The sequence below is a fragment of the Leiobunum rupestre genome, chromosome 3 (genome assembly GCF_980474605.1).
Source record: "Leiobunum rupestre chromosome 3, qqLeiRupe1.1.hap1, whole genome shotgun sequence".
In the NCBI taxonomy this organism is placed as follows: domain Eukaryota; kingdom Metazoa; phylum Arthropoda; class Arachnida; order Opiliones; family Sclerosomatidae; genus Leiobunum; species Leiobunum rupestre.
In genome coordinates this window covers 58,387,627-58,404,669 of record NC_143386.1, presented here as the reverse complement: position 1 = coordinate 58,404,669, position 17,043 = coordinate 58,387,627, and the positions used below count along the sequence as shown (strand labels likewise).

The following is a 17,043-nucleotide window of genomic DNA, read 5'->3' as shown; positions in this document are numbered from 1 at the left end:
TTCTGATGTGTATAACTTTCAGCGCGTTTGTTCTTTCTAAATAACGTTTGTTCGTGGACTTTTCTCCCTGTGCGCCTGGTGTGAAGGCCTCGTTGCTATATACACCAATCCCCGCTACTATTGTTATTCTGCCCCCCCCCCCCGACTTTCCCCCCTTTTTTTCTCCCCACCTCGAACTGGCACTACGCTACCGGATTTAGCGCCTTATTTCCTTTCCCCTCCTCTACTATTCCTCCATGCTTTAATGAAGTTTTCGGAGACTCAGGTTCTAAAAAAAAATTGCATTGTCAAATACAATAAGCAGGTTTATTGAAAAAATAGTTGAAATTCAGGTTGAGCTTTTCTGGTGCATCTACAAGTTTGGAGTCTTTGCAGATTCTTTTGAGCCTAGGCCTAACTCTTCTAAGCTTGGAATGGGTTTCAAAAATGCTGGTGGAATGTCCCACTTCGACGACTTGTTCCATTTTCAGAAAGTGATCTCTGAACCGAACCGTATAGGTCATTCTCTCCCCAACGTTTTATTTTTCTAAACTACTCATTATTTAACTTCATCCGCACAAACCAAGCGAGTTTATGAATTTCAATATAGCTACATTGGGCTGTCTAAAATTTCGACGCAAAAAATTCCTTCTCAATTTAGAGGTTTTCCATTGGCTTAAATAAATATGTTAGTAGCCAATAGTGTGACTCCCAAAATTACTAGGATGAATAAAAATGTTAAAATCTAACATAGTCCACCTTTTTACTAGTTCGTGGTGAAACAAACCGTTAGTGAAGATTTTTGAATGGAATAAAGGTACAGTGGCATACTTATGAGTAATTATGTTACATATGCTTAAAGGTGAAAAGTTTCCATTATTTCAACAAGTACTATATGAACCGTAATTTGCAGATCCTAGTTCCTGGAAATATTACTTATAGAGTAATATCGGCGTGACGTATGTCGACGTCACACATGCTTTTTCCTATAGATAAAAAACTGCCCTCAAAATGGTGGCCATAGCCCAAAGCTACAGAGCGATACTACTCTATTGGTGATTTCCTTGAAGAGGTTTTATTTAAGCGCCTATTACGAGGCGAACAATATAAAGGGTCAAACGGTGCTCCAGGGCTTAGTGATCGGATGTACAAAGGTAAAACGAAATATATAAATTTTTGTCATTTTGAGATATCGGAAGACATGGTTCAAGGTCATACAATTTTCCGAATATTAAAATCTCCTACCATGATGCGATGGTCTAGCAAATTTCAATAATGTAGCACGACTTGTTTTGGAGTTATTAGCGCTGTCTTACAATTTTCCCTTTTAAGACCTTTGTGATTTTGGTAAATTTTCCTCGACTTACTATTGGTCGAATTCGATCATGTTCACGTTATGAAGGCATAAAATGTGACAGGGAACACCATAGACATAGGAACTATACTTATACCTAGACAAACTGCTGGATCTACGAAATTGAGGCCGGTTTTGAGCAATGGCGCTTTCTTATGCGTGATATGGACAAAATTACGTGGCGCCGCCTACGGCGTCTACGCGCGGCTAACTATACCTAGGCTATAGCCTTGACTATACTAAAAAAAGTAAGTCAGCTGTAAGATGTAAACAAAGGAAGTATGGAGGAATGTACCAATAAATTTCCAAATTATATAATGAAATGTGAGTAAATATTAATGATATTTATCTGTTAATGTAATACTTATGAATATATTAGTTTCAATATTAATATAAATAATAGCAGAAATACATGATAATAGGAATAAAAATAAACATTGTCTGAGTATTTGGCTATTGACATTGCAATCAAAGGATGTAAAAGGGAGGTATAATTGTGGAAGGGATTCTACACACACTGATAAAGGATTAAAGAACTCTTATTGCCCTTGAAAAAGTATTAGCTTGGTGAGTCTTTTTCGAATAGCTTCTTTCTTCATTTGATTGTTTATGTCTCTGCTTATTTTCCTCAGCCTTATGTTAACGTATATTTTGATAATCTTTTTCATCAAAACATTAACGTGGTGTTGTGATCCAAGTTCGTCATCAAACATGTGTTCAGTAAGAGTTGGAAAAATATTGTCCGTTACTAACTGGCGCAGAACCAAACATTCTATTTTTAAGTCAATGTTTTTAGCCACAGTTTGAATTGATCCAAAGTATCTCACTGCCTTCTCGGTCAAGCTACAAATCTTGAGAACACTAGCTGTCGGATGACATAATCCACCATTGTCCTTTAAAAGGAGAAGAAGTTTGGTTGGATCCCCCTTTACATAGCTATGACTTGATAGTGAGGAATGCCTTTCGTCTAAAGCGTGTAAACATGTTTCGGATTTTAATTCTTTTTGTAATTTCTTTACAACAAAACCAGCCATATAACGGATTATGTTTTCTCGTAAGATGTTGGATGTTGATGTTTCATCAGTAAGAAACATAATAAAGTCATCCATTTCTTCCTCTAGAGATTCTTCTTTAATAACTCTAAGTTCGTTGGTTGGAACTGGCACCATGCACAAATTTGGAACGTGAGTGTTGTCCAAAGCAATTAAGTGGCCAACGTGTTTTTGTATGCAGCAGTGAAGTTTCTACAAGTAGGATTGTTGTTCCAACCTCCTCGCTGACGAATCTATAACTCTAAATGGTCCTGCGAAAGTTTTTAAGTTAAAAGGTACCTTAAAAAATAAACAATTGTTTGCAAAATCTGGTATTTTAAAAAATATACTTCAGTGGTCCATCAGGGGGAACAATGTACTTCTCTCCAATGTCCAAAACACTGTGAATTGTGACACCAAAACCAATAATGGCTGTTGGCTTTAAAAAATCAAGTTGCCTTCCAGGTCTGTTAAATTGAATAGAAGTTCTTTTGTCTTCATTATGTAACATTTGGTTATTTCAAGGTTGGAAAGCCGAATTGGTGCCTTGTAACCTTTAGCCCATGGATTTCGAGAGTTCAATACCTCAAACAAACTGCAAGGGACAGTGAGGTAAGATACGGTGACAAAATTGTGGAGAAAAGTTGCTTAAAAATTGTTTTTTTGTAGATACCGATCAATTTTTGATATAAATTTAGATGTTGGCCCGCTTCTTTGAAACACTGGATCACCAGCCTCTTTCAAAAATTCTATCCTTTTTGCCACAGAACTGCTAACTGTTTGTGCGGCCAAGTTGACTTTCATTTTTTGAGTTTTAAACTGTATATGAAATTTTGATAATTTGTTAGCCAACGTTAATCCTTCATATTCTTGATACCTCTGAAGGATGGCAATATATGCCCATTCGAATTTCTAAATATTTACATTAAATGTTGTTCAATTTCCTTGATAACTTTTTAAGGTGAATGTTAGATCACTTTTTCCCCTTGCAAAAACCGAAGGAATTGAGTCTTCCTTAAGAATTTTCCGCGTGAGATCTTTCGCGTTTTTGCCAATATGATAATCTGATTCTTTAAAGTGTTTTCCACAAACAAAGTTATACTTTCCGGGTATTAAGTTCAATCGATTTATTGCCTTAAGATATTTTGAGCACAAGTTTAAGTTAGATTGAGGTAATCTTTATTGTGAAAAATGGACAATACAAGGTTTTAAACAAAGACCTGAAATTGTTATGATAAAAACAAGAAATACTTGTGAAATGTTATTTTTTCCTTTGGTGACCGACTTTGACGATTGGAAGCCACACAAGTTTGTACCATTTTCAATTGTTTGAAGTTTAAATTTACGTAAAATATTTTATTTCGCGTTGTATTTTACCAAAAACTAACTTTATTTTCGAAAATTAAACAATTTTTACAAGTCTCGGTAAGCAAATACGTTTTTGCGTCCAGCATTAGAATTTTCCGCTTTTTATAGTTTCTCCATTCTCCACCAAACGATTTGGTGGCGCCACGGAATTTTGTCCATATCACACATGAGACGCGCGTGGGACTGAAAACCGGGCACAAAAAGCTAGTGCCTTCAGAATCTGCAATACTCCGTCTAGGTATAAGTATAGTTCCTATGTCTATGGGGAACACTTTTCTAATGGACGCTTCAATAAAAGATACTCGGGTAACTCGGTTTTTACTCCCCTCTCCAAATTCATCTGGGAAGGAGCTATTTCCGGTCGGTCGGTTAAACGGTTAGAATGGCTAGCCAAAAAAGTCATATTTAAGCCAATGGAGACGCGTTTTTGCCCTCATGAGAATTTTGGGTCAGATAAGAAACGCGTCGGCTCACGTGTATAAGGAACATACTAATGTTAATTTTCGATAATATATTTTAAGGTAAAATATATAATGTTACTAAAACTAAGTATAAAAAGATAATATTATTATTATTATCATCCTCTTATCATATGAAACATAATTACTCATGCTCTTATGGTATAAATAATTAAAATTATATGTAATATTTTTATAATACCGGGCAATTTTAAAGCTTCTCATGGAGGCAGAGTTAATTCATTTCGTATAAAATTATCTTTTGGAAAAAGATGAAAATTCATTCCTTTAGAACTAAACCACGGCCAACTTTGATTTCTCGCGCTACAGCGGCCATCTCATTCGTTGACGTTTCTGTGTTAACCTATGAGCAAAAGATGTGTATGACGTCAGCGCCCCTAGCGGATTATTATTTTTAGAATAGCTTTTACATTGAAGTCAATATAACAACCGAGCGTGGCGTGGCGCTGACCTCCTACACATTATAGTACAGTTTATAGGGGGAAAATCCTTGCTCGCGGAATTTCGACGAATGTGTTGGCCGTAGTAGCGCGAACAGCGCGTGATCAAAGTTGACCGTGACTAAACATATTACTTTTGCAGTACGGTATGCAACAAGTGTTTCCTTTTTAACCAGGTAACTTTTTCATAGAAATAGAAATTAGACTAGAAGCACTGCCCTTTCCGCCAATCCCAAGGGAAACAGGCGAGCTAGAAGGCTGACATTAGGGTGGAATCGCGATGTACGCGCCATCTGACAAACGCATTAAACATTGTCGCCATGTCTACGACGCGAATTTCGAAGAGGGAAAAAAAAGGTGATCCACTGCGCATCACGTCGTGCGCAGCGGCGGTCTTCGTGTTTAAACTTTTGCGTCTAAAAGCATATCCGCAAAAATGGTTACAAACTGCCCTTTTTCACATTGTAAAGATAGATCTGGGAAAGAAATAAAATTATCTTTTCATAAGTATGTAATATTATAGTAAATATTTTATAATAATCTCGGAATAAGAGATTTTTTTTACACTAAGATTTCCTCTGAGAAATGCTGAATTACTAGGAAATGGGTTTTAGCGTTAAATCGCGAAAATTCGACTTCATTTTCAATTACTTCATATGACTTTGTGTGTAGTAAACATTTTCTGCCGGATGAAATTTACTTTCAAAATGGAAGGCACCATTTGAAAGCAAGTAAGTAAAAATTACCCTATACATTCTGAAATAAAAAAACTAACTGAAATATGAATAATTCTTTATTAAAACAAGAATTTGAAAGAGCTCCCAAAAATATCTATTCCAGAACAAAGCATATCCCTATTTATCCGAGGTTATTTCAGAAAACTTACGGAAAAAGTGAAACCACTCAATTTGACTTGACTAATACTGGTGATAGTTTAAAAGACACTGAAAGCTAGGAGCAACAAACACAAGGAGAACGCCGCTAGCCTTTAAACACGCTAACGAAGGGTTGTGTACGAATTTCATTGGACGAGCGTCACGAGCTTTTACTCTGAACGTTTTACGGGCGGGCGGGGGGAAGATAATTTCCGAATTTTCCACTTCCGACGGCAACAGGCGCTAATGCGTCTAGCCAATGAAAAACGTACACAAGAAAATCCACGACTTTTGACAGGTTGCGTTCTCCTTGTGTGGGGTGTTGTGTTTGTTGCTCCTAACTGAAACCAAGATTTTGGAATCTCATGTAGGCATATTTTAAACCACACTAAAATAATTAAAATTTTGTTATTAACTGTGATGATTTGTGGTATTTCAGACTTACAATGATTGTGCAAAGTTAAGGTGGGACTTTAAGGGTGACACGGTAGATATAGTAGATTCTTGAGATTTTTATGATTTTCCTAAAGCTGTTTAAATAACTTAATATAATGTCAGATAAATAAAAAAAAGTTTTTAATACGTTGCCTACGATCTGTTTTATGTTATTCCACGTGACCATATTTACTTATTTAGTTTAAATTGTTTCTATGAGATGGCGCGACTATTGCGATTCCACTCTGATGGCAGCCTTCTAGCTGGTACGTCCCCGCCCGATCCAATCGTGCTTCTAGTCTAATTTCTATTTCTATGAACTTTTTTGGCATGTTAAGGCTTAGCAAAAAACCTTCGAGAAAGTTTCCAGCTTTCTAATATTTCAACAAGCACTATATAAATAATAACTTATGAGTCCTGGCTGTCGGAAATATTACTTCTTGGCAATTTCTGGGAAGATGTTTTATTTAAGCACCTATTGGATCGAACTTTCTAACACTTACGGTTCACGAGATATTTTTGGCATCACCTAAAAATTTCGAATTCTTACCCAAAACTGTTTTGAAGATATTCGCCCTGGTCCATATTCTAGTGGACATGCTGTAGCCAAAAGTAGTTCCATTTAAAGTTTAACGATTATGCATACAGAGATATTTTACGCATTTTTATAAACGGTTTATTAAAATTATTAATTTTACAAAATTTACCAAAACCTTTGTTTTGCATTTTCATTGATGGGTACCTGTTTACAGAAGTACATCTATTCAAACTGAAAATGTTGATAATGATATACCATGTAATATATTTATATTATTTTATTAGGAAAATTATTTAGAGCTTTAAACAACATATTTTTCCTTGTAGTTTTTAAACCATTTTAAATACAAATGTTTAAAGGTTAGGCACATTGGCACAAAACATATTAAAACGTAAAAATTATCTTTACAATCCAACAATAAAAATAAAATATAACTTAATATATAAATGTTAATTTGATAGCAAATAAGGTTAACGGATTTTAATACTCTAATAACTTGAGAAGCTGCATACTTTCAAACTAATTATTTACAAATGACTTTTGGTTTAATATATACACTTTGATACTGCTTACGGAAGTGAACGAATATCGTTCGTAACTTACTTTATTAAACTTTTTTTATACAAAGAATATTGAACATATAAAAACCAATATTTTTGAAAATATATCTTATATTGGCTTAACCCAGCTCTGACAACTAATTGTAATCCGATCAATCTAGCTCATAATGACAATGATAAAAAACGTACACATAAGATCTTTAATTTGTGAGCTAACCTAACCTATGATTCATCGTCACTGCTAAAAAGAACTGTTGCTTCTTTGAGTTTCAATTTTCTTAATTGTATTCGGGCACATTTTGGACACTGATTTGGAACATGACACTCTTTATGAAAGCAGGCTCCGCAATCTGAAGCACAAATGTATAAGTTATACGTTGCTGAATTAATGATGTAGGCTGTTAGGGGTGTGCGAGTATCAATTTTTGACTACCGAGTCGAGTTAAGAGTTTTCAAAAATTTTCTTATCGAGTAAGAGTTCGAGTTTGAAAAACCTAGCAAGTTTAAGAGTTTTAAAATAACCCGTTTTCTAAGCTTCGTGCCCTTAACAAGTTTTAAAATTCTTAATGAGTTTTAGGCTTTTAACTTTCATCTGTAATTGATTACTTGTAACTTGTAATACTAATTATTAAGTTAAAGTTGACAGGTTGAAAGAAATATTAACTTTTATTTTCTAACAAAATTAATCAGAAATGACCATGGATTAAGTGTTTAATCCATGAAATGACAATCAGCGGAGTTCGCGAATGATTTTATTTTATTTCTGAAACCAAAAGTAAAACTTAAAAGGACAGTCAGACACAGCAAATGCTAGCTGATTTAAACATCACATAACAATTCAAAATTTGAAATCTGTCACCTGATGCAATGAAAAAACCTGTAGCAGATTAAGTATGACGTCGAATGTTTTTAGTGAGCCCTAATTGGTGGAGTGTTATGACGTAATACTGGAGATTTTTTCCACTTTCGATCCGAGTACTCTAATTTGATTCGAGTAATTGGTTTAAAAAAGTGCTCGCATAGCCCTGAAACTCGGTAATTTGAAAACTGCTTAACAAGTTTTTATCTGGTTTAACCTTGGACAAATTTTAAACTCTAAAGTTAAGCGAGTTTCTGGACAAGGCTTTTATCAAGTTTTGAGCCGAGTACCAGTGGCGGACTGGCCATAGAGTGAGCCTGCCCGATGGCAGGTGGGCCCCACGGACCGTTCATGAAGTGGGCCCCTCAAACATGATAGCGTTATAGTGGTTAAAGCTGGGGCCCTTTGTCTTCTGGCAGTTAAAAATATTAGACCCAGTCCGCCACTGCCGAGTACTCTCACTCGATTAAAGTGAGTGCTCGCACACCCCTATCTAAGGCTGTATTTTAGGCATTAATACCTTACCTTTACATTGGACGACATTATTTAGTTGGAAGGGAAAGATAATGCTATTTGGTTGGTGGCAATTCTCGCATATAAAACCTAGAGAATTGCACGATTTGCAAGCCAGTACGTGCTTTACACAGGCGAGAGTTAGTTGTTTCAGTTCATCAGATATTTTGGAAGTTCGGATTTGAAAGAGATCTTGAAGGGAATACATTTCTGGCTCTGTTACCCAATAATATGGAAGACGTTCGATACTTTTCTGGAGACTAGATATGATACAAAATATAAAAACCAGCTAACGAATGATAAATAAAACTTACTCGTTTGCATTTTTACACATTCTGATGTAATCTTTTAAGGATAAAAGCTGCAGCCGGCACTGTCGGAATGAATTCAGGGGGCGACTTTTCTTGAAGAGGGAAGCGTTAATGTCCATAATATTAAATAAAGGATCCCCATCCATTCTTTCTAAAAGATCTCTTGAAAAATTTGATACGTAGTAACGACTAAAATCCCATTTTTGAAGAACATGGCCTATTAAACGAGAGCATTCATAATTTTAGAAACTCAATAATAAAGGTCAATACACCACTTTAGTATTTTGGTGTAAGCACTATAGTTTTCATTTCATCTATTATAAGAAAAGACAAATGCTTAAAATATAATTGCCTTTTCTCTCATTTTTGCTTTCAGAAAATTGCAAGAAATGGCGCCACAATAAACTTCGCAAAAAAACCAAGTCTAAAAGTAGGTGGCGGCTCGTCAGTTCCTGGATGGTAGGATAGATGCCATTTTTGGCAGCTTCTACAATTTAGTGTATTAGCTTAGATTGGTTGAGATTTTTGAAGTTTTATGAACGGTGGACTAAATATTGGTTGTATATTTGCAATGGAGCATGTGGCATTGCTATTCAAGTCAAGACTAGTCTGTTGAATTTAACACATTCGTAACATTTTAAAAGTAAATTAAAATAAACATCTTCTCAATTTAACAAAATAATATTTCATGTTGCAGTTACGATAGTTGGTGATACTATATGGGATGTTTTTCGCGTAATAGGGAAAAGCATCCAAGCTGTTTTTGTAGCCACCACCACTTGCTTTAAAACGGCTTGGTCAAGTTCTTTACCTGGTATAATGGCCATGCTATTGCTATGGCAACACTGGCAGAAATATTTTCCAAGATATTTACAGTATCTAAACCTATGAATGTATCCCTTTTCAATTCTCATTCCACACCCTGCGCATCGGTATTTTTGCTTCATCACAACAGCTTTTCGACTATTCAAAGGAAAATAAACACTAATTATTATTCAGCTCAATGATTGTACAAATTTTTGTTGTTTCTTACCTAGTTTCTGGATGAGTATTAAAGATAATTTGCGCCCTGGGAGGCGCCCAGTCGACAGTTCCTCTTAACCTAGTCTGTAAAGAAGACAGTATTTACACAAAGCTTACGAATTAAAAAAAAAGTGGAGGTGTGCGAGTACTCGAGTCCTAGAAATAGCAGTTACGAATCAGAGTTCAATAACACTCAAACCTAATTCCGAAACTGTTATTTCTAGGGCTCAAACCAGTACTGCCAAGGCCTATATATTACTTGATCTGCACTTGAGTTAAGTGATGAAGGTTTTTTGATCAAGCTCAACCAATAGGTGTTTTTATAAATTAATGTGGCCTTATTGTTGGAAAATAGCTACTACGTCAGAACATTAACTTTGGTAATATTATGAGCGCACGCTTAGGGCGCGTGCAAACACACATGTCAAAACTATTCTAATAAAGCTATGAAATCGTGACGTAAGAGCAACATAAAAACAAGTTCGGCAAGTGTAGATAAATTTATAAAAAGAACTATTATTTTTTGATGTTGGAAATTAAATGTTTAAAATTTTTGTGGTAAACTATCATTAAATAGTTAAAAAAAATTAAGGCTTAGAGATAAATTTAGGACTCTAATAAGACACAACCATTTTTCCACGACTTGAGGGCGTCTTTCCCACGATTTGACTCGAATTAGCTCAATAATCAAGCATTTGGAGCTTGACTCAAAAACCAAAAAATAATATACTCACACCCCTAAAAAAGGGATTTTATATAAAATATACTTACTCTATGAGGGTTTACTTCTTCATCTACTTCATCAGGAGAGACGGGCCAGGAATCTGGCAATGGAAGGAGTGTTTGAGGGGCATCTTGCTCAGAAACGAGCCATTCTAGATCGGAAGCTTTTGGTAGCTGTTTCTCTGAAAACTTTCTCAATAAACACAGAGCCACCATCTCGGCTGAAACTGGTATTTGTGGTGGTTCTGGAGAAAATTTAGGCCTCTGCAACTCCTCGGAGTTGGATTTGAACCTTTTAATATCAGCATCTTAAAGAAATTGTAAAAAATCTTCAAAATGGAAAAAAAAAATTGATTATGAAAATCTACCAGAATATAAAGAAGCCATAGACAAAGAAAGCCCTTTTTCTTGTATCGAAATCAGTGTTGAGTTGTTTGGATCTGATATATCTAGTTCATCTATATCATCCGTACCTGAGCTTGAATCTACAAAATATTTTTATTTATGTTCAGTTTCACAGAAATTGAAAAAGTATTTTTAAAAAAGCAATTATTACAATTAGAATGCTCAGAATACGGAGAACTTCGAGGTGAGGAAGCACTCTGACTAGTAGTGGCTTTAAAGAAACTCACATTTTTTAATGTTTAATTAAGAAAATTTATTTTATACTCACTACCTGTATCAGTCTTTCCGTCACTAAGTAGGTTAATGTTAGTTTTAACAGCTTTCTCCTGCTGTCTTTCTCGTCTACGGATCCTAATTCTCTGTTTTAGGTGACAAATTTCTTCATCACTTTCATCCTCATTTTCTTCCTCCGCCCTTTGTAACAATTGGTTGCACTTTATTTGTTCAACAGCTGATATGAGTGCTTCGGAAATGTAAAAATGGGCATTTTCTTTATCTAGTTCAGCACAGGTGTGGAAATCTTCGGACGAAAGAAAACTGGTTAAACTTTGACCCTTGTGAGGCTGAGGGAAGAAGCATTCGGTTTGAGGAGCAACGGAACAACAGCCTTCTTCAAGCAAGCTTTTACGCCGGTTGCCTTCATCTTCAATATTTGGGTTTGCTTTTTTAGTTTGATCATTGCAAGATTTAAATGGTTCTATAACTGGCGTAATTCCACCTTCTCTATGGGTAATTGATATAGGAACATCAGATCTTGATCTAACATGACGGATAATTTTCTTTTTGGCTTCAGTCATATTAGGCTCGGCTAATTTGGGCAATTCTCCATCATTTATAGGTATTTGTACGTGAAAATTTTCTTTATCTTCATTTAAGTTTGCAACAGATTGTTGTTCATTATGCTTTGAACAAGTTGAGACATCCTCTACATGTATATCACAGAAACCAGCAGGTTCGCTGAAAGAACGTTGAATATGACGATTTCTTCCTAGACTAAAATCATTATCCAAAAACAAAGACTTGGAATCTTCCTTGGTAATCTCGTATTGACTTAAGTTTTTACATATTACAGGATCAGGTACTTTATCGTTGAAAACTTCGGGCGACGAGCTGCTAGAATATTCCTCCAAAGATTTGTGCCGGAGAGATTTTCTTAAACTACTTTTCCTTAATATTTTTCGTCTGACAGAAATGGGAGTTTCTTTGGTAGAATGAAGACAAGTTGTGTCTGAATGATTGGCATTATTTCCTTCCTGCATTTTTCTACTAAGTTTAGAAATATCATCCCGAAGTTCAACAACACATTCCTCTTTTAAGTTGTACTCCGAAATACCTAAAACAGGAGGGAAGGAAATAGCAACACTAAAATCTTATAATTTGTTTGGCTTTATTCACACCCACACTTGAACAATACCTGATAACCTAAACGGATAATGATAGCCATCAAGCCCTATACTGTTAACAAAAACAGATTGCACCCACTCAAAAGTAAGGAATTCACCCATTATAAAAACATTTTTTACCCCGGCGAAAATTTAATAATCGGGGTATATATATTTATGAACACTTTATGGCATTTAATGTTTGCCATTAACGTTAATAATTTGCCTACGTATGGAATTTTAAGGGGCTGGCTTTGAGAGGCATGCGAGAAAAGGGGGGGCAGAAATTAGTAACCAAGGCCCACAAACGAAAAACCCGGCCTTTTTTGTTACTCCCCCTAAATGTATGTTAGATAAAGAAATTCCTTAACAACAACAACAACGATATTGAAAGGTTCTCACTATATTCTTCCAACAACAGAGACACACTGCTTATCTTAGAAAATAATCAACGCTTGTCTCGGATTGAAGTCCACCATTTCATTCATTTCGCTTTAAGTAGCTTATTTTACTCAATCCAATGTTTACTTTTTTCATAAATACACAATACTCAAACTACTTCCGCGAAAGGAGTGCCGTACTCTCGTAATGAACTGTTGTCCTAATACTGTGCATTTTAATAAAGATATGTATTTGCAAGAAATTCAGATATTCAGAAATTTCGTGATTGTAAAGAAAGTCAAAGTTCATGTGGCTTAGGGAAGCGTGTGTCAATCATGAATCCCTTAACGTAAGTAATTTAAAGGAAATTTAATTCATCATTAATCTGTATTAACTGTGACTGACAAATGTTTTAAAATTTTTGTTATTCAGGAATGTAAAAAACATAACAAAGTTAAATGAGAGAGAAATTGCACTGGGAGCTAAAGTCTCTTGGCATAATCAAGTAGGTTTATCAAATTAAAATAATTCTTGTTTAAATGGCTGCACCTTATTAAATTTAATATTTTTCCAGTATAAAAACAGCGCTTGGGTGTTTGTCGGAGGCCTTCCTTATGACCTTACAGAAGGAGACATTATTTGCGTTTTCTCTCAATGGGGAGAAATTGTTAATATTAATTTGATTCGTGACAAAAAGAGTGGAAAATCTAAAGGCTTTTGCTTCTTATGCTATGAAAATCAGAAGAGTACAATCCTAGCCGTTGATAATTTTAATGGCATTAAGGTATTATTATACCATTGGGTTAGGGCTAAGGAGCATAGTATTTGGATAGTGTCCAAAATTATGTATAATTTAATCTATAGAGTCATAACAGTACAATATCCTCCTACATCACCCATGTTAGTTCTTGTTCCTTCTTTGAAGATAACTTTTTTTGAGAAAGCACTGTTAATGATACTGATGTAACACTACTGCTTTGTTAAAACCTCGGATCTAGTCAGATGCTATATTTTTAAAATGGATTCGAAAGCATCTCTTGCAGGAAAATAGGGGGAGGGCATTTTGCAGTTGGTCCACTTATGCATAGGCTAAAAATTAAGATAATACATTACTTACCCTCCGCATTAAAGAGTTTTTAATGGTTTTTATCACATTGAATAGCTAACATTAATGACATTGAACTTTTGCCTTAAAATAGAATCCGTAACTTTACTTTTCCACAAGGTACCCTTTATGAACAGAACATAATTCAAAGGTAGTCCCTCCCTAGTAGAACTAGGAAGTTATATATGTAAACACTTGGAATGTTGAAGGAAGATTGTGGTGATCCTTATGATTCCCATAGAAATGGGCGTTGTTTACTGTGGAGGTCTTTGCTCGCACCTTAGTACGATAAAATCCATTTATTATTAGGCCTTGTTTCACTTACCCTTTTTTCTTTTTTAAACACGTGAATTTATGCTTAACTAGACAGTTTAGTGAAGAATATTATAAATTATTCAAGTATGTCAGTTTGAGAACGAATCTGGGTTTCTTAAATCCATTTTCTGGTAGGTTTGTTTTCAGAATTAGTGTATTCCATTTTTTCCGTAGTGGCCAGCCAATGAATTTTGAGAACGTGTGTTGCGTCTTACATTTGATGTAGTCTCTGCAACACAGGGTTAATGGAACTTTATTTTATACATTCCAAGTGTAGATATATATAATTTCTTGGTTCTACTTATGAAGGACTATCTTTGAACGACGTTCATAAGGTCTTCTGGTAGAACCTGTATACTGAAACCAAGAATTCAACCTACTTGTTTATTTCAGATTGTAGGAAGAACGATTCGAGTAGATCACGTGGAAAATTACAAGCCTCCAAAAGAAAGAGAAGACGATGATGAAATCACTAAATCGTTGTACACAGAAGGTTGCGCGCCCAAAATACCAAATCAGGAGGTAGACGACGACGAAATAGAGATTATTAACCCACCGCAGGAAACCGCCACTTCCGAGAAGAAACGGAAGAAGAAAAAGAAAGAGAAGAACAAGAAAAAGTCCAAAGACCGTAAGAAGAAGAAGTCCAAGAAGAGTAAAGTATCGAGTAGTGGCTCGAACGAGTCCAGTTCCTCTTCGTCATCGGAAGACGAGAAAGTGGTCGAGGTCAAGGAGGAGAAGTACGACCCAGGTTACGAAGTGCACCTGGCCAATCCTCCTAGACAAGGAAATAGACCATCCAATGACGACTCGAATAACAGAACAGCCAGGAGCGACAGTCCTAGAAATAGATCTGACGACAATGTGGAGCGTTTCCGTCACGGTAGCGAAAAGAAGGACTTTAATATCAGAGCCAATTACAGGTCGAATAATAGGGATTCGAAGGAAAGAACCGCGGGTTGGAGAAACGATGACCCCAGGGACAGGAATGAAAGGCGAAACGATGACTTCAGGGACAGGAACGATAGGCGAAATGAAGACTCCAGAGATAGAAGAAATTTTGACCCGAAACCTACAGATAGATCCTTAGACAAGTTGCAGAATCGTGGGGGAAACCGATCCAAAGACAGATACTTACCAAATGACAGAAACCAAAGATTCCGCGATCGTTCGAATGACCGACGACCGCCATCGAGGGAGAGATTGGACGACAGGAGATTCCGGGATCGTTCCAATGACAGAAACCGCAACCCTCGAGCACGGTCGCCAGATCTTAGACGACGATCGCCCGATAATCGAGCGCGGTCGCCGGATCCTAGACGACGATCGCCCGATAATCGAGCGCGGTCGCCAGATCCTAGACGACGATCGCCCGACAATCGAGCACGGTCGCCGGATGTTAGACGACGATCGCCCGATAATCGAGCGCGGTCGCCAGATCCTAGACGACGATCGCCCGACAATCGAGCACGGTCGCCGGATGTTAGACGACGATCGCCCGATAATCGAGCACGGTCGCCGGATGTTAGACGACGATCACCCGACCTTCGAGCACGGTCACCGGATACTAAACGAAGATCACCCGACTTTCGAGCACGGTCACCGGATCCTAAACGAAGATCACCCGACCCTCGAGCACGATCGCCGGATCCTAGACGAAGATCACCCGACCCTCGAGCACGATCGCCGGATCCTAGACGAAGATCACCCGACCCTCGAGCACGATCGCCGGATCCTAGACGAAGATCACCAGATGCTAGAAGTAGAAATTTTCGCGATAGATCGAACGAGAGACGAAATTCGAACATTAAAAGTACTGATCGGAGAAGATAAACTTTGATAAAATTACGGTTTAACTGTAAAAAGAGTCAATTTATTTCATTCAATGATAAATATGTATATATCATTGGTCTAAACATTAAACGTCCCAACAAAAAAACGTAATCTGGTGCTGATACAGCAACTACAATTCATTTATAATATATATTGTTTTTAAGATAGAAGAACAATTTTTTTTTTGTTTTTGGAAGTATAAAAGCAACTTCAAAGTTCTTCCGAGTCGGAATCGCTGACGCAAGTGACTTGACTCGACCACCATTCGTGTACGTCGCCAACGACGGACGCCATCTTGGGCATAATGGCCCTGGTCATTTCGTCGTCATCCTCTTCCAACGTCGGCGACGATAGTTCGCTACCTTCGCTAAGGTCAGGAAGACCTTTGGATCCTTTAACAAACCACCCCAAAAGAGATCGGTTTAAATTTGAATTTATTATAAAATACCCCAAACAAAACTTGTACCAGGCTGCCTGGTGTTCCATTTCTTAACAGGATATCGTTCCTTGTCCGTTCTGGCGACGCTGTCTGATAACGACGGCACCAGAAACTTTCTTCCACCCTTTTAAGTTATATCGATAATGAGATCGATAAAGGAAAAGTGTTAATAGTGGCAAGTATTTACTTGGGAGGATATGGAGTCTGATCTTCCAGGCATACCGGCCTTTTTACGCAGCCTCATGGCCGTGGCCGCCGCCTCCGTTTCTTTGTCTTCTTTGGTGTCGATTTGCGCGGGTTGTTTGACCATAATTAAGTCGGTGCCCGCCAACAGGGCCTCTGTCGTGGCCCTTAAACTGTTAATTAAACTGTTCTGTTCCTTTTGCTGATAAATAAAATGGTATTTAATTTATCGCAACATTCGTGGTTTTAATTAATATAAATGACGACAAGATCTTTTGTGGAGAGGTTCGCGCGCACTTTTTTTCGTGCAACTCGTTCGTCAGTTAAAAGCCGGGTAAAAATATAATTGTGTTGTTTAGCACCGTCTACACTGGTACCCAAACATAAAAATTATTATTTTATGGTACTGATATTATTATGACTTCTTAAAGGGAGTACGAACTTCCATATTCATAATGGATCAACGAATTTTTTACTTAATACCATTAGTTATAAAGGGAAAGAGACTGTTA

General features: G+C 36.7%; 3 protein-coding genes and 1 long non-coding RNA gene across 17 annotated transcripts in view; 2 read left to right on the top strand and 2 right to left on the bottom strand.

Moving 5' to 3' along the window:
- The first annotated feature begins 1,781 nt into the window (after positions 1-1,781).
- LOC149953191 (uncharacterized) lies at positions 1,782-3,578 on the top strand. 6 transcript variants are annotated; one of them, XR_016480083.1, is made up of 8 exons: positions 1,782-1,900; positions 1,966-2,053; positions 2,130-2,387; positions 2,455-2,517; positions 2,570-2,660; positions 2,720-2,829; positions 2,890-2,976; positions 3,034-3,578. It is a non-coding gene; the product is annotated as an uncharacterized LOC149953191 (long non-coding RNA). The 6 variants fall into 6 exon arrangements; XR_016480082.1 differs by having other exon boundaries at positions 2,567-2,660; XR_016480081.1 differs by having other exon boundaries at positions 2,130-2,282; positions 2,364-2,660.
- Positions 3,579-6,809: 3,231 nt separating this feature from the next.
- Rubicon (run domain Beclin-1-interacting and cysteine-rich domain-containing protein rubicon) lies at positions 6,810-12,853 on the bottom strand. 3 transcript variants are annotated; one of them, XM_090168794.1, is made up of 10 exons: positions 12,308-12,632; positions 11,162-12,226; positions 11,045-11,104; positions 10,857-10,973; positions 10,537-10,796; positions 9,776-9,849; positions 9,554-9,705; positions 8,746-8,959; positions 8,444-8,691; positions 6,810-7,409 (listed from the first exon to the last, which is right to left on the bottom strand). In XM_090168794.1, exons 1-10 carry the CDS (start codon positions 12,396-12,398, stop codon positions 7,282-7,284), a joined length of 2,409 nt encoding a protein of 802 aa, XP_090024920.1. In that variant the 5' UTR covers positions 12,399-12,632; the 3' UTR covers positions 6,810-7,281. The 3 variants fall into 3 exon arrangements, with proteins under 3 accessions (XP_090024920.1, XP_090024921.1, XP_090024922.1); XM_090168795.1 differs by having other exon boundaries at positions 11,165-12,226; XM_090168796.1 differs by lacking the exon at positions 12,308-12,632 and adding an exon at positions 12,678-12,853 and having other exon boundaries at positions 6,811-7,409.
- On the top strand, positions 12,717-16,764 carry LOC149953189 (uncharacterized). 2 transcript variants are annotated; one of them, XM_090168797.1, is made up of 4 exons: positions 12,717-13,005; positions 13,089-13,161; positions 13,231-13,440; positions 14,470-16,764. In XM_090168797.1, the coding sequence occupies exons 1-4, from the start codon at positions 12,992-12,994 to the stop codon at positions 15,907-15,909; spliced, it is 1,737 nt and encodes a 578-aa protein (XP_090024923.1). In that variant the 5' UTR covers positions 12,717-12,991; the 3' UTR covers positions 15,910-16,764. The 2 variants fall into 2 exon arrangements, with proteins under 2 accessions (XP_090024923.1, XP_090024924.1); XM_090168798.1 differs by lacking the exon at positions 13,231-13,440 and having other exon boundaries at positions 12,721-13,005.
- The window catches only part of na (sodium leak channel non-selective protein na), a 39,025-nt gene continuing 37,909 nt past the window's right edge, over positions 15,928-17,043 (bottom strand). For all 6 annotated transcript variants that reach the window (XM_090168792.1, XM_090168789.1, XM_090168788.1 and 3 more), the window contains exons 36-38: positions 16,536-16,733; positions 16,376-16,472; positions 15,928-16,301 (exon numbers count right to left, since the gene is read on the bottom strand). In XM_090168792.1, coding sequence (XP_090024918.1) covers positions 16,120-16,301; positions 16,376-16,472; positions 16,536-16,733 — 477 coding nt within the window. In that variant the 3' untranslated portion in view covers positions 15,928-16,119. The remainder of the gene's footprint in view (positions 16,302-16,375; positions 16,473-16,535; positions 16,734-17,043) is intronic.

Excerpts from the sequence above, each read along its gene's own strand:
- LOC149953189 (XM_090168797.1), top strand. Across the intron at positions 13,162-13,230 it reads AAGTCTCTTGGCATAATCAA|TATAAAAACAGCGCTTGGGT; the intron begins GTAGGTTTATCA and ends ATATTTTTCCAG. Across the intron at positions 13,441-14,469 it reads ATAATTTTAATGGCATTAAG|ATTGTAGGAAGAACGATTCG; the intron begins GTATTATTATAC and ends TGTTTATTTCAG.
- Rubicon (XM_090168794.1), bottom strand. The coding sequence starts at position 12,398 with ATGGGTGAATTCCTTACTTTTGAGTGGGTGCAATCTGTTTTTGTTAAC. Across the intron at positions 12,227-12,307 it reads TTATCCGTTTAGGTTATCAG|GTATTTCGGAGTACAACTTA; the intron begins GTATTGTTCAAG and ends CTCCTGTTTTAG. Across the intron at positions 7,410-8,443 it reads TAATGTCGTCCAATGTAAAG|ATTGCGGAGCCTGCTTTCAT; the intron begins GTAAGGTATTAA and ends TTTGTGCTTCAG.